The 20,703-nt window shown below is 39.4% G+C and overlaps 1 protein-coding gene across 5 annotated transcripts; it reads left to right on the top strand.

Annotated features, from left to right (window-relative positions):
* The first annotated feature begins 1 nt into the window (after position 1).
* On the top strand, positions 2-14,455 carry c20h14orf28 (chromosome 20 C14orf28 homolog). Of its 5 annotated transcripts, none has more exons than XM_041214646.1 (6): positions 2-191; positions 3,040-3,094; positions 6,029-6,553; positions 8,104-8,193; positions 10,243-10,377; positions 13,991-14,455. In XM_041214646.1, exons 2-6 carry the CDS (start codon positions 3,066-3,068, stop codon positions 14,172-14,174), a joined length of 963 nt encoding a protein of 320 aa, XP_041070580.1. In that variant the 5' UTR covers positions 2-191; positions 3,040-3,065; the 3' UTR covers positions 14,175-14,455. The 5 variants fall into 5 exon arrangements, 4 of the variants coding, with proteins under 4 accessions (XP_041070580.1, XP_041070579.1, XP_041070582.1 ...); XR_005946285.1 differs by lacking the exon at positions 3,040-3,094 and adding an exon at positions 11,661-12,555 and having other exon boundaries at positions 4-191; positions 13,991-14,129; XM_041214647.1 differs by having other exon boundaries at positions 56-191; positions 3,003-3,094.
* The last annotated feature ends 6,248 nt before the right edge of the window (positions 14,456-20,703 follow it).

Here is a 20,703-nt window from a genome sequence, read left to right as displayed (position 1 = left end):
GACGGCTGGTGACGTTGCACAATAACAAGAGCTGGCGGCCGTGGGGCGGCTGGTGGGATATGTTTACCGGGAGTGAGCGATGGTGATATGGATGCTATCTCTGTGCCTTATGGCGTGACTGTTGTCGGAAAGGCAGGCGACGTCCACAACTTCTTGAAACAGACGAGGAGAGGACATTGCCAGCCCGAGAGGTAAAAATAAATCCTATTTAACGATGAAATTATGAAATTAAACAGGGGCGAGTGAGAGTCTGGCGTGAATTCGCTGTACAACTTGTCTAGAGTTTACTGCCTACAGGAGGTGTGTTTGTCACTGGGCCTCAGTCCAGTGCAGCTTTCAAAACATTCTCAATCACTCCTTAATTACAAAATGCACTTTGGGTTTTCGAGACCAGTTCGTCTAATTTCTGTATATATTTACAGCAGACCTGATCGCTTTGTAATTTAGCCGAAGTGAATTCCTGTGCAGCTTTATTTCACGAAGGCATCTCACACAACTCTTTTTCAGAAGTTTGTTTTGTTGGTACAGTCATGCTTTTTAAAAAAAAAAGCTTGCAACGCCAAGGTACGCCTGTGAATTTTGCACTGCTGTCTTACAACGGATGGAGGGAAAAGTTAGATTGGGTAAATCGAGATGTACCATGAAAATTTGCAATATTTTTAATAAGAGCAATGGCGGCTTGGTCTACCATTGTGGGTTACAAGTTGGATTTATAAATTAAGATGAAGGCCGAACTTGGTATCATTTTTCCAAACGAAGGATCGTGACACAACGAAAGAATAGAGTACACTACCACCGGAGTAAATGTACCCTAACAGGGCAACGCTCTGAGTTGGGGAATTGACTTGTGTATGATGGTGTCCATCATGAGTTAGTATCCGTAGTGTTGGAAATGGCGACTTGTCAACATACAGGGAAAAGAGAGTCCGGCACAACTGGATCCCAACTCAGGAGACTAATAAGTGTATACTTAAAGAATACCGATTGTATTGCAAAGGGAGGGGTGTCATCAGGGCGATACTTGTCGTACTCGTGCTCACTTGTTGGAGGTGTTTTCGTGTCTCGTGCTCAGCGTAATGGGACAGAAAGGAAGAAATGCTGCTTGTTAGCATTTGCTCAGGCCCAGCGGTGACTAATTGAGTCAATGCAGAGCCTTAAGAGGCATGGGGCTAAATAATCCAACATCTGTGGACCCTGGTGAATCCCCAGGACATTCCACAGGTAGAGGATTCAGGGTTTTGGCATCCTTAGGCCAATACTGAAAAACAAACTCCATTATTCTGTCCATAATTGAAGCTGGCATAAAAACACTAAGATGGAAGCAGCTGGATTTTACATTTAATTCCACCCCCCCCCCCCCCCCAGTGGATGTCAACAGCTTCTTTAAGCAAGATAGCCAATGCGATTTTGGACAGTTGGCTATTTTCTTCTTGTCTGAAACATTTTTAAGGACCAGTGAAAGGAACAACTTGTACTTATTCAGTGCATTTTATATTTACAGGATATCCCAAGGTGCTTTACAATGATTTTTTTTGTGTTGTCACGTTTATTAGGCAAAGGCAGCAGTGCACAGTGAGTCAGATGAGGCAGCAATGAGATCAATTTATTTCTTTTGAAGAAATCTTTTGCATCCATCTGACCAGTTTTAAGGTCCCATCCAAAAGAAAACACCTCCAACAATGGAGCAGTCACACATAAAAACAGAAGAAATAAGAGCTGGAGTAGGCCATTTGATCCTTCATGCCTGCTCCACCAGAAAAATCATGGCTGATTTTCTATCTCAACTCCAACCTTGCTGCAGGATCCCCATATCCCTTAATTTCTTTAATACCCCCAAATTTATTGACCTCGGTCTTGAATATATTCAGTGGCTAAGTATTTCTGGGGTAGAGGATTCCAAAGATTCACAAGCCTTTGAATGAATAAATTTCTCATCTCAGTTCTTAATGGCTGATCCCTTATGACCCCATATCCCATTATTTCCCAGCCAGAGGAAACATTTTCTCAGCATCTCCTGTGTCAAGCTCCTTAAGAATTTTGTAACTCAGGTAGATCACCTTCCATTTCTCTAAAATCCAGGGAACTTACCTTACCTACTCAATCTTATCATCATCCAGAAACTGTACTGAAGTGTTCAATTCTTGGATTGGTATTTGAACCTCCATTTTTTTAAAACTCAGATGTCGGAGTGCCATTACTGAATTAATTTAATACTTGGCTGAAATAGCTTTATAATCTCTGGCCTGTATGCACCTATTGCAGCCAAAAGGAAAGGTATTGTTGCTTACTGACTTTAAATATGAAAACAATAATTTCTGCAGAACTGGCATCAGTGCACCATATTGCAGAAATACTGAAGGAATAGTTCATTTATATTAATGCATAATATTTTTGAATATGTAGCAAAGTGACAAGTAAATATAAAATTTAAATCATGCAAGTTTTTTAATTCAACAGTATGACAAGAAAAGCTATTTCTGTGCTTTGGTCCTATGCAGCCAGTTGCCAATATTAGCACTGTAAAAAGCCTATGAGTAGCAGGTTATGGTGAAGAAAAGGAAGACAAGTACTGAGATACACTTGTAATTAAATTTATTGCATTCATAATTATAACGTATCACAGAAGTTGCTGATTACGTGAGCAATAAAGATAATACAGGTTGTCCTTTTGCACTAAGATAATACTAGATGTGATTCAACCTAAAACTTAATTTTACAAAGTCTTATTGGCAGCTTTATATATCTGTAGGGAAGCAGTTCAACTTACTGTTTAAACATCTATACTGTACATTTTATTTGGAGTGGGTTGCCTAGTGTATTGTATGTGTGATAAATTATTCCACAGAATTTTGAAAGGGAGTTGAGGATGCAACACTTAACAGGGTTATGGATGAAAAGCAGGGTATGGGATTAAGCTCTTTCAAAGAGCCAGTACAGGCTCCTTGGGCTGACTGACCTTCTTCTGTGCTGTATGTTTCGATGATTGTATAATCTCTTTTCAGTTGGTGGATGATCTGTAACTTTGTTATTGCTGTTCAGATTCCTTTTGACGAGCCTTAAACAGCATGGTGGAAAAATGGTTGAGTGGCAGAATGTAAGTTTATCTTTGTTTCTCCTACTACTATACTAAGTTCCCTGCTTTGCTGTTGTGGGGAAGGTGTTCCGTGAAGGCCAGACACTTTTGCACAGGGAAGTGGGAAAGATTGGAATGAGATCAGTCTCTTTTGTATATCCAATAGTTGGCTTCAGGTAGCATAAGTAGAAACATCACCTTGCCAAATGAATCAGAAGTTTTAATTGTTAAAATTTTTAAAGTTATATTTCTTTCAAAAAGTTATACTGCATTTATAATTTGAATGGTCATAGCAAGTTCTTTGTTCACTTAGGTTTAGATAAAGACAGTGTCAAGTGATAATTAATTTCTCATGTAACATGTTGACATAACCTTTGTAAGATAGGTCCTTTTTAAGTTGTAGTGTCTATATATTTATGTATTCATTTTAATAACCTATATTATCTAGTTAGAATACCTAAGTTTGTATTTAAACTGTAATCCATTAGATTCTTGTACTTGCACCAGACCAAAATTACATCTCACTTGACAGCAATAAAAACTTGTAATCTGGGCAATCATGAATGACCCGCACGTATGTCAGAGCTCTTAATGCCAGAATTAATTCTGAGGCAATTTAATGTAAACAGGAAGCAGATTCCCCTTGGCCTGCTTTTGTTGATGCAAGTGATATTTATAGACACAGATTTGGCATAAACTCATGGCAAGTGTTCTCTGTACAGAGCAATGTCTACATGTGCCAACTAATTGACTATCCTCGCCATGCATGCACTATATAGAGATTTTGTCAGTTAAGCAGTAACTTCTTACTGAAAATAGATTCCACACTCCACAGATCAGGCGTGAGGTTATCTAATTAGTGGCGAAAACACTATGTGGGCTTCACTCTGTAAGTCTATTAAAATAATTTGATTTAGATAGGGCCACATACTTCTAATAATTGTTTTATGAATGTGCAGAAGGTGTGCACTTGATATATAAAATTGCAGACATTAGGTACAAAATCGTTGATTTCATATTCATGTTTTTGAAAATGGTTATGCAGTTAAATTTTCCAACTGTATGCAAAGACTTTTTTGTACTGCATTCATACTGCATTACCCCCTCAGTGTACTAAAGTTATCGTAATTTACCATTTGCATTTGCTTAAGTAATTTGGTCAGTCATTATATTTCTTTGCAAATTGTAAGCATTTTTAATAGTTTGAATACTTTTGCCTATACTTGTAAGATATGGCGTGAGGGGAAATAGTATCCTAATGTTATGGAATATTGGGGTTTTGCATTTGGAAGAAAATTTAAAAAAATAATAATTTACTCATAATTTGAAGTAATTCTTGGTCAATTAAGGAAGCCAGATAAGATCATAATCGTAGATGCTTTAGTGAATTGTGGACCTCATCTGAATCAAAGATTGCTTTAGAACTATGATATTAGTTGTATATTTTCAGCTGTTGGCGTGATGGAGGTGAGTTGTATTGTTGGAATTAAAAGTGAATAGAACCTTGGTTATCCCACATTTCAAAAAGTAGGCACAGTTTTGGCTTCCATATTCCAAAAAGGTGATGCAAGTTGTTATTTTAACCTTCCAGCACTTACAAGGATGATAACAGAACTGAGGGGTTATAATTAAAGCTGAACATACTGGGGAACTTTTCTGTAGGAAAGAGAAGACTGAGGGGTGACCTAAGAGGTTTTTAAAATTATAAAGGGGTTTGATAAATTAGATATAGAAATGTTTCCACTTTGGGGGACGGTATCCAAAACTAGGAGATATAAATATAAAGTAGTCACTAATGAATCCAATAAGGAATTTGGGAGGAACTTCTTTACTTGGAGTGGTTAGAATATGGAAATTGCTACCTACAGAGTCATTGTTCCAAATAGCATTGATTCTAAATGAGTAAGTACATCAGGGAGAAAGGAATAGAAGGATATGCTGATGGGCTTTAATATAGTGGGATGGGAGGAGACTTGTGGGAAGCATAAACCCTGGCATAGATCTGTAGGGCTGAGTGGCCTGTTTCTGTGCTGTAAATTCTAAGTATTCCCACTCCCCAGAGAGCAGTGGTGGCTGGGTCAATGAATATATTCAAGGCTGAGTTGGACAGATTTTTGAACGACAAGGGTTATGGCTGGCAGACAGGAAAATGAAGGAAAAACCACACTCAGGTCACCCATGATCTTATTGAATGGTGGAGTAGGCTCAAGGGGCTGAAGAGCCTATCTCTGCTCCTTATTTCTTATAATCTTTTGATCTCATAGCATCAAATGAACAAAATCAGGAAATGCTGCAAACACTCATCAGACCAATCAGTATCTGTGCAGATAGAAATCAGGTTTGTGTCCTTCCATCAGAGAAACGTTAACTCTGTTTTTCTCTCCACAGATGCTGCCTGACCTATTGAGTAATTCCAGCATTTTCTAGCATCACAATATTTACTTTTGCATTATATGAATATATCCATTAATAGACTGGTTAATTTTATGAGCATATTCTGTCTTTGTAAAAATTTCATTTACATAAAACCACCAGATTATACTTTGAAACAGTTGTAGCCTGATTGTCAAGCAGACAAACAATTACAATAAAATTACTAAAACAATTGAAGTGTACATTCTGTTTTAAAGATTGCAGCATTCCCAAGCGCACTCTGCTGGTTGATTTATCCTCCACTTGTGCTGGTGAATTCAAGAAATCCGATTGCCTAACCGCTGAGATCTGGTTTTATAATCTATTAAATGACAACATTACCCTGTTAGTTAGTTTCATGAAGGTTAAGATAACACAATTGGACCTATCAGGATAGCCACATCATGAAGAATAACCAAGCAGAAAAATGGAAAATGTTTTATCTTTGCATTGATTGATTGAAAATGCTCAGTACTATATGTATTGGCTTGTATCATTTCATGAATATCTAAGCACAGTGCTTTTTTTCTATCTTTATTCCAGGACAAAAACATTATTTGAAGAGATCCGAGCATCTGTTACAAATAATTCAAATGAAGATAGATCTTTCTGGAGACCTGTTCTTCCATGGGGTGGAGTGTACACCATTAAAGCTGGAAGAAAGGCAATGGCTTGCACTCCACTATATGTTAGGATAAGCCTAAAAAACACTTGCAGCATTGATGGGTTTTTGATGTTGCTGTATGTAATTCTCAGTGAAAATGAGAATTTTTGTAGAGAGTTATCAAGCTACTTAGGAAAGGAATTTGTTGAGCGCTTTCTGTATTTGATGGATTCTTGTAAATTCACAACTGTGAAGTTGTTGTGGATTTGGGATAAAATGGAAAAATGTCAGTACAAATCAGAAGTCCACAAGGCCTCGCTAGAAATTGATCTTTTTGGAAATGAACATGAAAACTTCACAAGAAACCTGGAGAACCTTATGTCCACTATTCAGGAAACTTTCTGTTCTAATGGGAGATGTCCGGCACGTGCGCAGGAAGATCAGCGCAAGACAATTATTATCGCGTAGGTTGATCCTTTTATATAAATAGTAAGGAAACTTTTTTTTCCTTGCAGCATTGGAGCTTGTGTTTAGTACCTCAGATGGAATCCAGCAAACTGTGAGGGTTGTATGAAATAAATTAGGACAGTCTAGGCTCTGTTCTGACTGGGTTCACAGGACAAAAATGATGTTCTTAAATTGCCACACCAAGGAATTGATAAATAGTTGCTGTGGGAAATAAGACAACCTAGGTGGATGCAATAGACATATAATTTTGAAGTTGGTTGGAATATAATGAGCTTCATTCTGGTACAAATTTTTTAATGAGAGTATTAGGCTCTCAATACATTAGGATTTATACGATCTTATAAAATTTCAATTTGGGATACATCACGTGGTGACTGAGATTTTACCAGTTAAGTCTGTAATTTTGTTTTACATCACTTATCTGAAATGGATTATAATTCTGCTATTGCATTAATGTGAACCTGTCCCCACTAAATACTACAACTTAAATGCTCCTATGATGGAATTGGTTTGTTTTATGCTAAAGTTGAAATTTTGTTTTTAAATATTTAATTATTTGGAATTTTATCTGTGCATATTAAAATATTCCTTGGGTGGGGAAAAATGCAGTTAGTTGGTAGAAATCAGACAATGAATGAGTACTCTAAGTTCAGAAACTGGTTTTGGACTGTCCTTTTGCAATGCAATACATAAATTTATTCTAAAGTTCACATGGGGAGAGGGAATGGGCTAAAAACAAATGACTGTCATGTATCCCTTTAATAACATTTGTAACGAGGTCATTTATTGCCACTTAGCTGAATAATTTGTATACCACCTAACTGCAAAGTCCAAAGCTAACACGTTTTATCAGAGTTTTGTATTTTTGTTTACTTATCCAAAGATGCGTAAATAAAATTGACTGGCACAGATTTTTAAATTTAAAGTTAAACGCATGTTGAAGAGGAATTATTTTTAAACTTGACAGCTCTAAAAGTCTTCAATGCAGGATAGAAGTTTTTAGGAAGTAGATGGGAGTTGAAAATCTGCTTTCAAAGACTAAGGAAGCTAGCTGAAAAAAGTAATTAAAATCTACATTGAACAAACATCACATTTATAGCCATTTACTTATGCCATCACCATGTTGTGTATTTACTTTGGGGAAAGGTATTCGAACAAAGGAGGCTTGATTTGCAAGAAAATTACCAGAATTTGTAAATACTACATTCATTAATTTCATCACGAATTTTATTACAATTCATGGGAGGTACCTTCTGGCTAATATAAACTTGGGTTCATTATGCATTGTGCATGTGCTACATGCAAATCAAAATGATTAAAAACAATCAAGTTATTGCTAGAATTAGTCCCACCACAAAATTATATTACTATTTTTGAAATTATTATCATAATCAACACATAAGCTCTGTTACCGTGAGCCTTTTTAGTCTGAAATTCATTGTCGTCTTTTAAACTAATTTTAAGGCGGAATATATTGGCAATATGCAGGTGTTACTGTTTATATGATTTCCAATTTGGATGCTAAGATATCTTTTTTTTTCTGAAGTCCTTCACATGATTCTCTCCTGGGTGATGTAATTCAAGCAGCAGTGAACGAATTATTCTGTCCCAGGACTGAGCTGTGCGAAGAACTTGGGTATGTTCACCGACTTACTTCATGTTCTTATAAACTGAACACAAACTGTATGTATTTTCTGGTCACTTAATTGTGCATTTAGCATGCATTGGGTTAATGTCCATTGCAGGAAATGAGTTACAATGATAGAAATCTGGCTGGAGCTGTGCCATTATTTAAATTAAGCAATAAGCAAGCAATTTTGGTATAACCCAGAAGCTGAAGAATAAATAACCAAAATGGTGTCCAGTAAACAAATGCCTCTTTGTCCTTTCCAGTCTGAACACATGTCCAAAGTTATTAAGGAGAAACTTTACTTAGCAGTTGACTCTTTTTTTCTCTCCCTGTATATTCCTTGGCTGAAAGAACTGGCAAAAGACCTGCTCCCAGCTCAATATTTTTACTGCTCTGTAGCTGGCCATTAGAACGTATGATAGTGGGCTAGGCAAGTGGTGTTTTAAATATAGAGCCGTCCATTCGCTCTGGATGTAACTGGCATTTAGTCCAACTGTGCAGTTAGTTTTGATTTTTACTACAGGATGCAGTTTCAGGGTGACTCAAACTTTTAAAAATAAGCTTCACCTATCTAGTCAGGCGCTCAAAAAATACAATGTTCCCTAGTAGGATATATATCAATAGTGCTGTGATAATCCTGCCATGACTGTCTGTTTGAAGTATGATTTAGGATGTAGCTCAAAGGGTTTACCTTTCTTTTCCTGAACATTTAAGTACAGATGTGTACTATAAAATTCTTATGTAATATGCTTTTCTCTCCAGGGTGTTGCAATAAATTTAAAATTGGACACATTTCTTTACAAAGATTTGAGGTTTTTGTGCGTTCCTAAAGAAATAAGGAGGCATCTTTTCCCTTATCCCTACCACCCCTTTGCAAAATTTGAAATTTTACACTAATAGTAATTCAGACAATCTATAGATTCTCCATTTTTTAAATTAACCTCACCTCAAAACATTTGAATTAATTTGAGAGTTTAATTGCTACAATACCTTGGATCAGACATTCAGGGAATAAAGGAAAGAGGTCAATTTTTTTAAATCATCACTTCAAATGCATGTAATACTTTCTAAATTCATAATGAACATTTCCATTGCATTATCTATCACAAATAGTTTGATTTAAAAATCTTCAGATGTTAATTGCCCCAAAAGTAATAGTTTAAACATATTGGATCACCACAAAGAAATTTAAGGCAGCCCAAGGGTTTGGAAGTTATTAACCAGCTCACACTCTGCTGGTTTATTAAGGGAGGCAATGGCATAGTGGTATTGTTGCTGGACTAGTAATCCAGATACCCAGGGTAATGCTTTGGGGACCTGGGTTCAAATACTGCCATGGCAGATGGTGGAATTTCAATTCAATAAAAACCTGGAATTAAAAGTCTAATGATGACCATGGAACCATTATCAATTGTTGTAAAAACACATCTGGTTCACCAGTGTCCTTTTAGGGAAGGAAATCTGGTCTGGCCTGGCCAGCATGTGATTCCAGACCCACAGCAATGTGGTTGGCTCTTAAATGCTCTCTGAACAAGGGCAGTTAAGGATGGGCAATAAATGCTAGCCTAGCGGTGACACCCATGTCCCATGAATGAATAATAAAAAGAAAAATTTCTGTTCTAAGGAGAAGAAAGTGTGCATGTTCATCTGGTTCCTTTTTTTTTTAGAAAACATTTTTTGTACTCCATACAGTACACAGTAAGCTTGTAGTGATATATGTTGCCAATGTTATTTTTTGTGTTGTCCTTTCTAATTAAATAGCTTTAGTATTAGTTTAAGTTATGCAGTATCTTTGCTTAAAGGTGAGTGTTCATTTTACCAGGAGATGAGTTTTCCAGCTTACCTTTTCACTTTTTGAAGAAGATATAATGTAAGGTCACCTTAAAAGCATCTTAACTGAAAACTCATGCTACTTGGACTGCAGCAATGTTCCAGATTGGAAGTCAAATCTTCTCCTATTGGAGAATTATTTTGATCATGTATAGGTCAATGGGTATCCCTGAGACTGGTGCTTCTAGCATACATCTCTGTTACTCACTGCATTTCTTCTTCTAGATGTAATGGTCAGCGTGAGTTCACACAAAGAATTTTTTGTCATGATGCTCCTCCATTTGTCATCCTAAATATGGAGCAGTGGAAATCTGAGGAATTGCCCTATGTCCCATATACTTTGGCTGTAGCAAAACAAAGGTAGGACTTTGGCATATTTTGCACTAGCCAAAGGTATTTGTGCAGTCTGGATAGAAAGTAATTGAGCATTTAATGCATTCAGACATTAGCTAAAGTGCATTTTTTGGGTGTCTCTTTAATCTTAACTGATTCTCTCTTTGAAAGTAGCAAATAGGTAGGGGTAAGTTTGGTTGTAGTTTTTCATGCTTTAGTGTTATCACTAATATTACAGTTGAGGTTTAAAAGATTGTTTTGGGACTGTGCCTTTAATTTAGGGTAAAACAAAGGGGGTTATGATCTGTTCTGAAGTCTGCCAGACAATTGGCTTGGTTGAGGGGTCTGTTAAAGATTAAAGGAAGGCCAGATTGTTTTGATGGGTAGAAGGTATAAGGTGTTTATACTTGGAGACAATGGCAGCAGCATCTGTGGTTACAGTGGTTAGCCTGCTAGTCCCCAAAGTCCCAAGAAGATGTTGAGAATGTTGGGTTGTAAACATTTGGGCTTTAAACTGTCCATTTACTTCCAAGATAAGAGTTGGTATCTCAAGGATAGCTAAACAGCATTTCTGCCTGGATGCAAGGTTAATGTGATTTACATTTCCCCTGTTGAAGCCCATCCCCATGGCAGTGTTTTAAGATATACCTGAAACTTGTAGACACAGGCAGTCTGCCAGGATCTAGAAGAGTGGGTAGCTAGAGGCCAAAAGTTTCTATGGTTCACTGTGCAGGATTGCAGGTGGGAGCTCAAACTTGGATTGAAAAGACCTAATTCATGAGAATTTGAAAGAAGACTGAAAGTTTTATCTAGCTTTCACTAGAGGGAGAATCTCCCAAGAAAAACACTCAGATAATTCTGGAGTTAAAAATTACCAGACTGCAAAAGAAAAGCAAGTAAACCATTGGAGTTAAGAATCAGTTTGAACTGAATCTGGGAAAATTGAATGTCTACTTAAAGGAAGGTGTAAAGTATATTTGTGAAGTTTCTTCTTCATTTGCATTAAAAGTAAAATGGGGAATTCGGTTTTGTAATCTAAAGTATAAATACTTTAATTATATATAATTAATTTAAGTATAAAGTGTAAATGCTTACAATAATAGTGTTTAGTTTGTTACAGTAAACGTCTTAATGTGAAATTTTGCCTTGTCACCCTTTCAGTCATTAACTGGAAGTTCAAATTTCTTTTTAAAAGTTATCAGTCTCGACAGAGATTGTAACACTAAACACAGTGACCTAGATTTTCTGTCCCACGGTGTACTTGATCTGACCCCCACGGTAGACAGCATTTTGTATTTTCTAATACACAGCTGGAGGCCAATCATCAACCTCAAAGCATCACAGCAGGAGTTTGATAGTGGTGTCCTAGAAGCCCAAACTTCTTCAGATGCTTCATCGATGACCTCTCCATCATAACATCAGAAGTGGGGATGATTGCAGTGTTCACTCCTATTTGCAAATCCTCATATAATGAAGTAGTCCATGCCCGCATTTATCAAGGCTTCGGGGTGAAAAGTAGTAAGTGACATTCGTGCTGCACAAGTGCCAGGCAACAATAAATCTCCAAGTGATTATAACCACCGAGACTTGACTTCAATGGCCTTACTGACATTGAATCCCCCACCATCAACATCTTGGAGGTCACCATTGACCGGAAAACTAACTGGACCAAACCCATAAATACTTTGGCTACAAGAGCATGTGAGAAACTGGATATTCTGTGTCTGACTCCCAAAGCCTTTCCATTGTATGCAAGTCAGTAATGTGATGAAATATTCTCCACGTACCTTGATGAACGCAATTCCAACAACGGTGGAAACTCTACTCTCCTGGATAAATCGGCCTACTTGATTGACAGTCCACCCAACACCTTAAACATTCACTCCCTCCTGCATTGGTGCACAGTGGCTGCAACGTGTATCATCTACAAGTTGCACTGTAGTAACTCACCAAGGCTTCTTCAACAGCACCTTCCAAACACAATCTTTACCACCTAGAATGACAAGGGCAGCAGATGCATCAGACCAACACCCACAAGTTCCCCTCCAAGTCACACACCATCCTGACCTGGAACTATAATCACCATTTCTTCATTGTCACTCAAAGTCCTGGAACACCCTCCCCAAAAGCACTGTGGGTGCACCTACCCACATGTACTGCAGCTGCTCAAGGAGGTGGCTTACCATCAACTTCAAGGACAATTAGGTATGGGCAATAAATGCTAGCCTTGCCAGTGATGCCCACCTCCCGTGAATGAACTTTTCAAAAAGCTGTTGGATAGATGCCAGTGTTGTAACTATTAGAACAGTTTGACCAGGGGCACAGCTGGGACATGTCTTCAGAACTATAACCAGGATGTTGCCTAAGCCTATAGTTTTTGTTGTAGTCAGTGTACTCAGCCATTTCTTGATATTGTGTGAAGTGAATCAAACTGGCTGAAGACTGGCATTTGTGATGATGGGGTGGATGCTAAGGTGGATCATGTACTCGGCCATTCTAGCTGATTAACATTGCCACGGCCCTCTTTTCTCATCCCCTATCTTTCCTGAATATCTTGTAGCCAGGAATGTTATGTTTCTAACTCCCCTCCCTTTTTTTGAACCAGATCTATGTTATTGTCACTATATCATAAACCAACGTAGCGACTTGTGCCTCCAGCTCACCAACCTTGTTTACCACACAACTATTTGCATATATGCTCTCCAAAACCATCTTAAATGCCCTGCATTTGCCATGTCTGAACCACTTTGTTTCTGAACAATCTTTAATCTAGTGTTATTTATCTCTCCCAGTACACTGTGCATCTTGTTTTGTCCTTTGTTTCATCCTGGTGCCCAATAGCCTGCAGATTATTTTAAGCCCTCCCCCACAGCACAAGTTAACCTCTTAACAAGGCTATAGTCCCAGCTCTGTTGAGATGCAACCCGTCCAACTCGAACAGGTCCCAGTGCCCCAGAAATCTGTAGCCCTCCATCCTACATAATTTCTCCACTCGTGTTAAAGTGTCTTATCTTAACTCATGAATTCCTGGCACTGGAAGTAATCTGGAAATTACATTTTATGTCCTACTCAAAATGTCTGACTGATACTAGTGAAGGGATTGGCATATTCTGTTTAGAGATACTTGCAGAAGTTAAGTTAGAAGTAACCAGAAGTTCTAAATACCAAAATTGCAAAGGAACGCCAACCTTTCATGTGAAGTGAACTAGTTCAGTCTTAGTCATTGCAAACTTCCTTTGTTTAACCATATGAGTACTGCCTGAAATCCAAACAGAGAAAGTGGCTCTTCATAATTATATCATCATGCTTGAACAGAACTTTCTGGTACCAGTGAGAGTTTGGAACGTAGAATGAGTAGATGGTTTTGTGAACCTTCAAAAAGAATTTTATGATGTCTGGTAGGGAGATAAATTTAATATCATCAATAAGGGAGAAATATATTAATCCAAAGTCACAAAAAAGGAAAGGGACTGTATGAGAATTTGAATTGGAAAGCAAGTGTACAAATGTTTTGGGAACTTTTGGCAGAACATGGGATAACCATTAATATTGTAATAGTTTAAAGTTTCTACTTAAGAGAATTGTTGAAATAGTTTTTTTTACAAAGAGTACTGCTAACTGTTGTCTCTTTGGGTCCTAGATACACATTGGAGGGGGCAACACTTTTCAACAAAGAGGAGCACCATTATTCTGCTGCTTTTATGATTGATGGTAATTGGATGCATTATGATGGGCTTAGAACTGAGAACTTGGTCTTTTTAAATAAACCTCCAGAGCTGCTGCTCTTGTCCTCCCTTGTCTATATTCGAGATAGAAGTGATTAAAATGTCTTGTGTTGCTCAAGAATGCAACTGATGTACAGGACTACATAAGTCGTTCCATCTTTTTATAACTGTGGGGAGAAAAATTAAACCAACTTGGCATCCAAGAATAATGGACTGTAAAGTTCTGATTTATTCACCAAAAAAATTACAACTGAATGTACAATTGAATGTACCTTAGTTAACTTTAAAACTATGCAAATGTGTACAAAAGTCATACTGCCTCAATACTGACTTTTTTATACAAAATTGTTCCTTGGAATAAAATATCTGTTTTTATATAACATTTGAGCAGTAACTGATTATGTAAAAAATTCATTTATGTAAAGCTGCAAAAAACCATCGCTCAATGTAGGTTTTCTAGTGAAAAAGCACAATATTTTCAGTGATGTATAAGCTATTAACTTGAGAAAAATTGGCTCATTTAAAAATACTTAGTTGCCGTGTACAATTACTACAGGAATATTAAGACAATGAGATGACTGGCTATAAATATACTGTCATCATGGTAAAAGGAGGAAATCAATTCAGATGCATTGTAGGATGTTAGGATATTGTTCAAAGGGGAATTTTAAAACTTAAACTCGAGTTTTAACCATTAGCTTTTGCTTTAAGAAGTCTCAAGTCAATGTATTGAAACCACTTATAGCTGAACTATTAGTCTTGACATTTTACCTTTCCTAAGTTAACACAGGATTCATATCTCTGCAAAAGATGTGAAAATAGTTGAGACAAACATGCAGGTCCTTGTTTTTATCAATTACTAAAAATGAGTCAGTGTTACTTGCAGCAGCCACTAACACAGCAGAATCAAAATAAGACAATTCCAAATACTTCTGTAATGACCTGTATATGTAAAATTATATTGTACATTAACCCAAGATTAATTTTAACCTTTGTTTAGTTTCTCTTCCAACTTTTTCTGATAAGTAGATTTTCAGGCGAAGGTGCAACTTCATAGGCCTCATCAGACTTCTAGTACTTGTTTAAAAGGCAAATAACATCAACCAGTATACATTCCGAGGATCAGCTGGCTCATTAACAATGCTAATGCTAATTGGCAAAGTTCCTCCACAGTGAAGAGAAGCTTTACAGAGTCAATTTTTCAGTATTTCTGGATTGTGCAACAATGTTAACACAGCAGCTGTGCATTTTTTGGTTTTAGTAGGAGTGAAGACTTGTACTGCTCTGGTCACAGTCCAAGGGTGGACCACATCTTCTGTTGTGGAGAATGAACTCTGGCATTAATTTGAATTTCTAAAGCCTGTTGGTGTTACTGCACTTGGGTTGTAGGCGGCCATAAGAGATGTCAAGCTAAAGTCCAAATCTTGGAAAATGAGATTACTTTTATTGAATGTCTTTGTTTGACTTTGTGGCATTATAATTAATCATGGACTACTTAAGTCTTGCAGGTCTAGCAATGCATTGTTTTTTCAGGTATGATTGTTTACACTACCCAAATACACAAACACATTTTTCCTACCTTGAAGAAGTTTTGCTCTACTCTCCGTCAGGATTTTCGTATCTCTCTTTTGCCTTGTTCACCTTCATTGCTTTCCATTTCTCTCCTGGTGTTTGACAAGGTGTTTACTAAAACCCACTTTCACAGTCATATTTCCTTTCTCAGTGACTGTCTCTGACTTACCCCACGTGGATTTCAGTTGAAATTCCATCCCTCATGTTTCGAACCCACCCAGGATTACAGGTATCTCTGGGACATACAACATTCCTCGGACTGCTGTTCCCATCGCATTCTGAGATCCACACTCAGTGCCATGCGCCACCATATGAACACACTCGACATCTCCCTCCAGCAGCAGCGCCGCACCCTTTTTCAAAGCCGCGCGTGCCCCCAGTTTCATTTTATTCTTCGTCTCATCCGATGCCTCAACAAGAAACTTTTTCTCTTTCTCTCAAGTGCCAAGGAACGCAAGCTCCAACAACTCATCGACACCAACACCCATCCAGAACCCTCCACCCTGCCTGTCCCTCTGTCCCCATTCCATCTTCCAATCCCAGCCCCAGCCGTGTATTCACTATACCCCCTGACCTTCCCCTCTCAGACACTAAACTTTCAGCGCTCAGCAAAGGACTCAGTTTCATACCCTTACGCTCTCATCTCAATGAATTTCGGACTCGGCATGATGCTGAACTCTTCTTCCGCCACCTTCGTCTCCGTGCTCACTTCTTTGGGTAGGAGTCATCTCCCCATTCAACGGATCCTTTTACCCACCTCCAATATTCTCCCTCCACCTGGACACCGCCCTCTGGATTCTTACCTTCTCTGGATCTTTTCATTGAGAACTGTCGGCGTGACAGTAGTCATCTCAATTTCTCTGCTCCTCTCATCCATTCTAACCTGTCTCTCTCTGAACTTACTGCACTCCGTTCTCTCAGGTCCAACCTTAATATTGTCATCAAACCCGCTGACAAGGGTGGTGCTGTTGTTGCCTGGCGCACTAACCTCTACTTTGCGGATGCTGAGCGTCAACTCGCTGACACTTCCTCCTACCTCTCCCTGGACCGTGACCCCACCACTGAACATCAAGCAATTGTTTCCAGGACTCTCACTGACCTCATCTCTTCTGGAGATCTTCCTTCCACAGCTTCCAACCGGATAGTCGCCCAACCTTGGACGGCCCGCTTCTACCTCCTACCCAAAATCCACAAACAGGACTGTCCCGGCAGACTGATCATGTCAGCCTGTACCTGCCCCACGGAACTCATTTCTCGCTATCTTGACTCCCTTCTCTCTCCCCTTGTCCAGTCCCTTCCCACCTACATCTGTGATTCCTCTGACACCTTACGTCACATCAATAATTTCCAGTTCCCTGGCCCCAACCACCTCTTCACCATGGACGTCCAATCCCTCTACACCTCCATCCCCCATGGGGATGGTCTGGTGGCTCTCCACTTCTTCCTCGAACAGAGGCCCGAACAATCCCCATCCACCACTACTCTCCTCCATCTGGTTGAACTTGTTCTCACACTGAACAATTTCTCCTTCAACTCCTCTCACTTCCTCCAAATAAAAGGTGTGGCTATGGGTACCCGCATGGGCCCCAGCTATGCCTGTCTCTTTATGGGGCATGTGGAATATTCCTTGTTCCAGTCTTACTCCGGCCCCCTCCCACAACTCTTTCTCCGGTACATTGATGATTACGTCGGTGCTGCTTCATGCTCTTGTTGGGACCTGGAAAAATTTATTAATTTTGTTTCCAATCTCCAACCCTCCATCATTTTCACATGGTCCATCTCTGACACTTCCCTTCCCTTCCTTGACCTCTCAGTCTCAATTTCTGGTGATAGACTGTCCACCAATATCCATTACAAGCCTACCGACTCCCACAGCAACTCGACTACAGCTCCTCACACCCCGCTTCCTGTAAGGACTCCATCCCATTCTCTCAATTCCTTTGCCTCCGTCGCATCTGTTCTGATGATGCCACTTTCAAAAACAGTTCCTCTGACATGTCCTCCTTCCTTAACTGAGGTTTTCCACCCATGATGGTTGACAGGGCCCTCAACCGTGTCTGGCCCACCTCCAGCGCATCCGCCTTCACGCCGCCTTCTCCCTCCCAGAAACATGATAGGGTCCCCCTTGTCCTCACTTATCACCCCACCAGCCTTCGCATTCAAAGGATCATCCTCCGCCATTTTCACCAACTCCAGCATGATGCCACCACCAAACACATCTTCCTTTCACCCCCCACCCCCGGTGGCATTCTGTAGGGATCTTTCCCTCCATGACACCCTGGTCCACTCCTCCATCACCCCCTACTCCTCAACCTCCTCCCAAGGCACCTTCCCATGCAACCGCAGAAGATGCAACACCTGCCCCTTTACTTCCCCTCTCCTCACCGTCCAAGGACCCAAACACTCCTTTCAAGTGAAGCAGCATTTCACTTGCACTTCCTTCAACTTGGTCTACTGCATTCGTTGCTCCCAATGCGGTTTCTTCTACTTTGGAGAGACCAAACACAGACTGGGTGACCGCTTTGCAGAACACCTTCGGTCTGTCCGCAAGTATGACCCAGCCCTCCCTGTTGCTTGCCATTTCAACACTCCACCCTGCTCTCATGCCCACATGTCTGTCCTTGGCTTGCTGCATTGTTCCAGTGAAGCTCAGCGCAAACTGGAGGAACAGCACCTCATCTTCCGACTAGGCACTTTACAGCCTTCCGGACTGAATATTGAGTTCAACAATTTTAGATCATGAACTCTCTCCTCCATCCCCACCCCATTTCCGTTTCTTCCCCCTTCCTTTTGTTTTTTCCAATAATTTGTAGTTATTTTTCTTTTCCCACCTATTTCCATTATTTTTAAATGTATTTCCACCCATTGTTTATCTCCACCTTTTAGCCTTTTTAGTATTCCTTCCCCCCCACCTCACCCCCACTAGGTCTATCTGTACCTTATTTGCCCTGCTTTCTACTCTTAATTAGCACATTCCTTTAGATAATATCACCACTTTCAACACCTCTTTGTCCTTTTGTCTGTGACATCTTTTGGTTATCTCCACCTATTACTGGCTTCTTGTCCCAACAACCCCTCCCCCACCCTTAAACCAGCTTATATTTCACCCCTTTCCTATTTTTACTTAGTTCTGTTGAAGGGTCATGAGGACTCAACGTCAACTGTGCTCTTCTCCGCTGATGCTGCCAGACCTGTTGAGTTTTTCCAGGTGTTTGTTTTTGATTTCCAACATGCACTGTTCTTTGCTTTTACTTTTTTTATCTGGGTTATTTATCTATTCTCACTAAATCAATGCATGTAGTTTGTATTCTATGCAGTCTTTAAAAGTACCTTTTTGCAGGGGCGTAAGTGGGGACAAGTTGACACAGAGCCAAGGAAGAAGATTTGTAGAATGGGTAACTAAAAGCTTGGTCAGAGGTGGATTTTAAGGAGAATCTTAAAGGAGATTGAGTTGCAAGGAAGCTTGCAGAGTACAAATCCATTTGAACAGGTCCTTCAACTAAGAAGGTTCATGAACCACTGGAATAGAAGAATTTAGGAGTAGGGCTAAATGGCTACTCCCTCGAGATTGTTCTGCCATCCAGTGAGATCTTGGTTCATCTGTAACCTTACTCCATATACCGGCCCTTGCCCAACAAAAATCTATCACATTTTTTAAATTAACAATTGATCTAGCATCAATATCCCCTTGTGGAAGAGAGTTCTACCTTATACCACCCTTTGTATGAAGGGTGCGGCTCAAACTTTCAGCAAATATAGCTTCTCCCAATCCACCCGGCTGCTCCCCTTTATCTTAAACTCTGATCAAATCACCCCTTAACCATCTAAATTGCAGGGAATATAACGCTAATTTGTTTAAAATCTCCTTGCAATTTAACCCTTGATATCATTCTACTAAATCTACGCTGTATTCACTCCCAGGGCAACATATCCTTCCTAAATTGTGGTGCCTAGAACTGTTTGGAGTACTCCAGATCTGGTCTAACCAGGAATTTGTATAGCTGAAGTATAACTTCTACACTGCTGTACTCTATTCCTCTAGGGCCAGCATTCCATTAGTCTTTTTGAATGTTTTCTCTACCTGTTGTGATTTTTTTTTTTAATGATGTGTACCCTAACTCCACTGTTTCTAGATTATCATTCAGAAAGCACCCCGGTCTATCCATTTTAAGATCCAAATTGCATGGCCTCAGATTTGCCTGTATTGGAATAATAGGAACAATAGTGTAGAGTGACAAAGGCATGGATGAGGATTTTAGGAGCAGCGTTAAGTGGAGGTAGGAAGTCTGTGAGAGTACATGGGGTCAAATTGGATATCAAGTTTACAAACAGCTGATTCAACCTGAGACAGTAACAAAGGAAAAGGGAGTTCCAAGGGTTGCAGTTTAAGGCAGGGACCAAAGAGTAGCAGCTTTGACCCTTTTATTGTTTACTGAAAAAATAAAGACTTGCAAATAAGCATGACCCTACAAATGCAACACAAGTGAGATGGACCAGCTTTGATTGATCCTCTTGGTGGACAAGACACACCCACAGCTTGTTGGAATGTGTAATTTAATCCTGTCTACTGTTAGTAACTTGCTGTTTTTGCAATGTTTAATTTGATTGTCATTGTCAGATAGGCAAGCAAGCTTCAGAACTCAGTGCTGCTTTGATTGAAGTAAGGAAGGTGTAAATCATGCGACGACGGTCAAATAAATAAAAAGATGGACCACCCCATGTTATTTAGCATTAGATATGTTAAAGGCTCTACAAGTGCAGTCGACTCAGCAAAATCCTCCCTAGCATCTGGGGATTTGTGCCCAAGTTGGGAGAGCTGTCCCAGAGCAGAGTCAAGCAACAGCCCGACAGTCACACTCAGAATCGTAGCTTAAAACCAATGTCTCAGGCACCTTCATTACCATCCCTGAGTATAATTTAGTTTGTCTTGCTGGTAGAACAATGAGAGATGGTGGCAAAGTGGTATATAGTCCAGAGGGAGTGGCTCTGAGAAACCTCAGCATTGACTTTGGGAACCAGGTCAAATGAGCAAAGAAACCTCTGACTGATACCACAT

This window comes from Carcharodon carcharias, chromosome 20 (genome assembly GCF_017639515.1).
Source record: "Carcharodon carcharias isolate sCarCar2 chromosome 20, sCarCar2.pri, whole genome shotgun sequence".
NCBI lineage: Eukaryota > Metazoa > Chordata > Chondrichthyes > Lamniformes > Lamnidae > Carcharodon > Carcharodon carcharias.
Note: the sequence above shows the minus strand (reverse complement) of the source record. Positions and strands in the feature narration are given on the sequence as shown.

Excerpts from the sequence above, each read along its gene's own strand:
- c20h14orf28 (XM_041214645.1), top strand. The coding sequence starts at position 88 with ATGGATGCTATCTCTGTGCCTTATGGCGTGACTGTTGTCGGAAAGGCA. Across the intron at positions 6,554-8,103 it reads CGCAAGACAATTATTATCGC|TCCTTCACATGATTCTCTCC; the intron begins GTAGGTTGATCC and ends TTTTTTCTGAAG. Across the intron at positions 10,378-13,990 it reads TTGGCTGTAGCAAAACAAAG|ATACACATTGGAGGGGGCAA; the intron begins GTAGGACTTTGG and ends TTTGGGTCCTAG.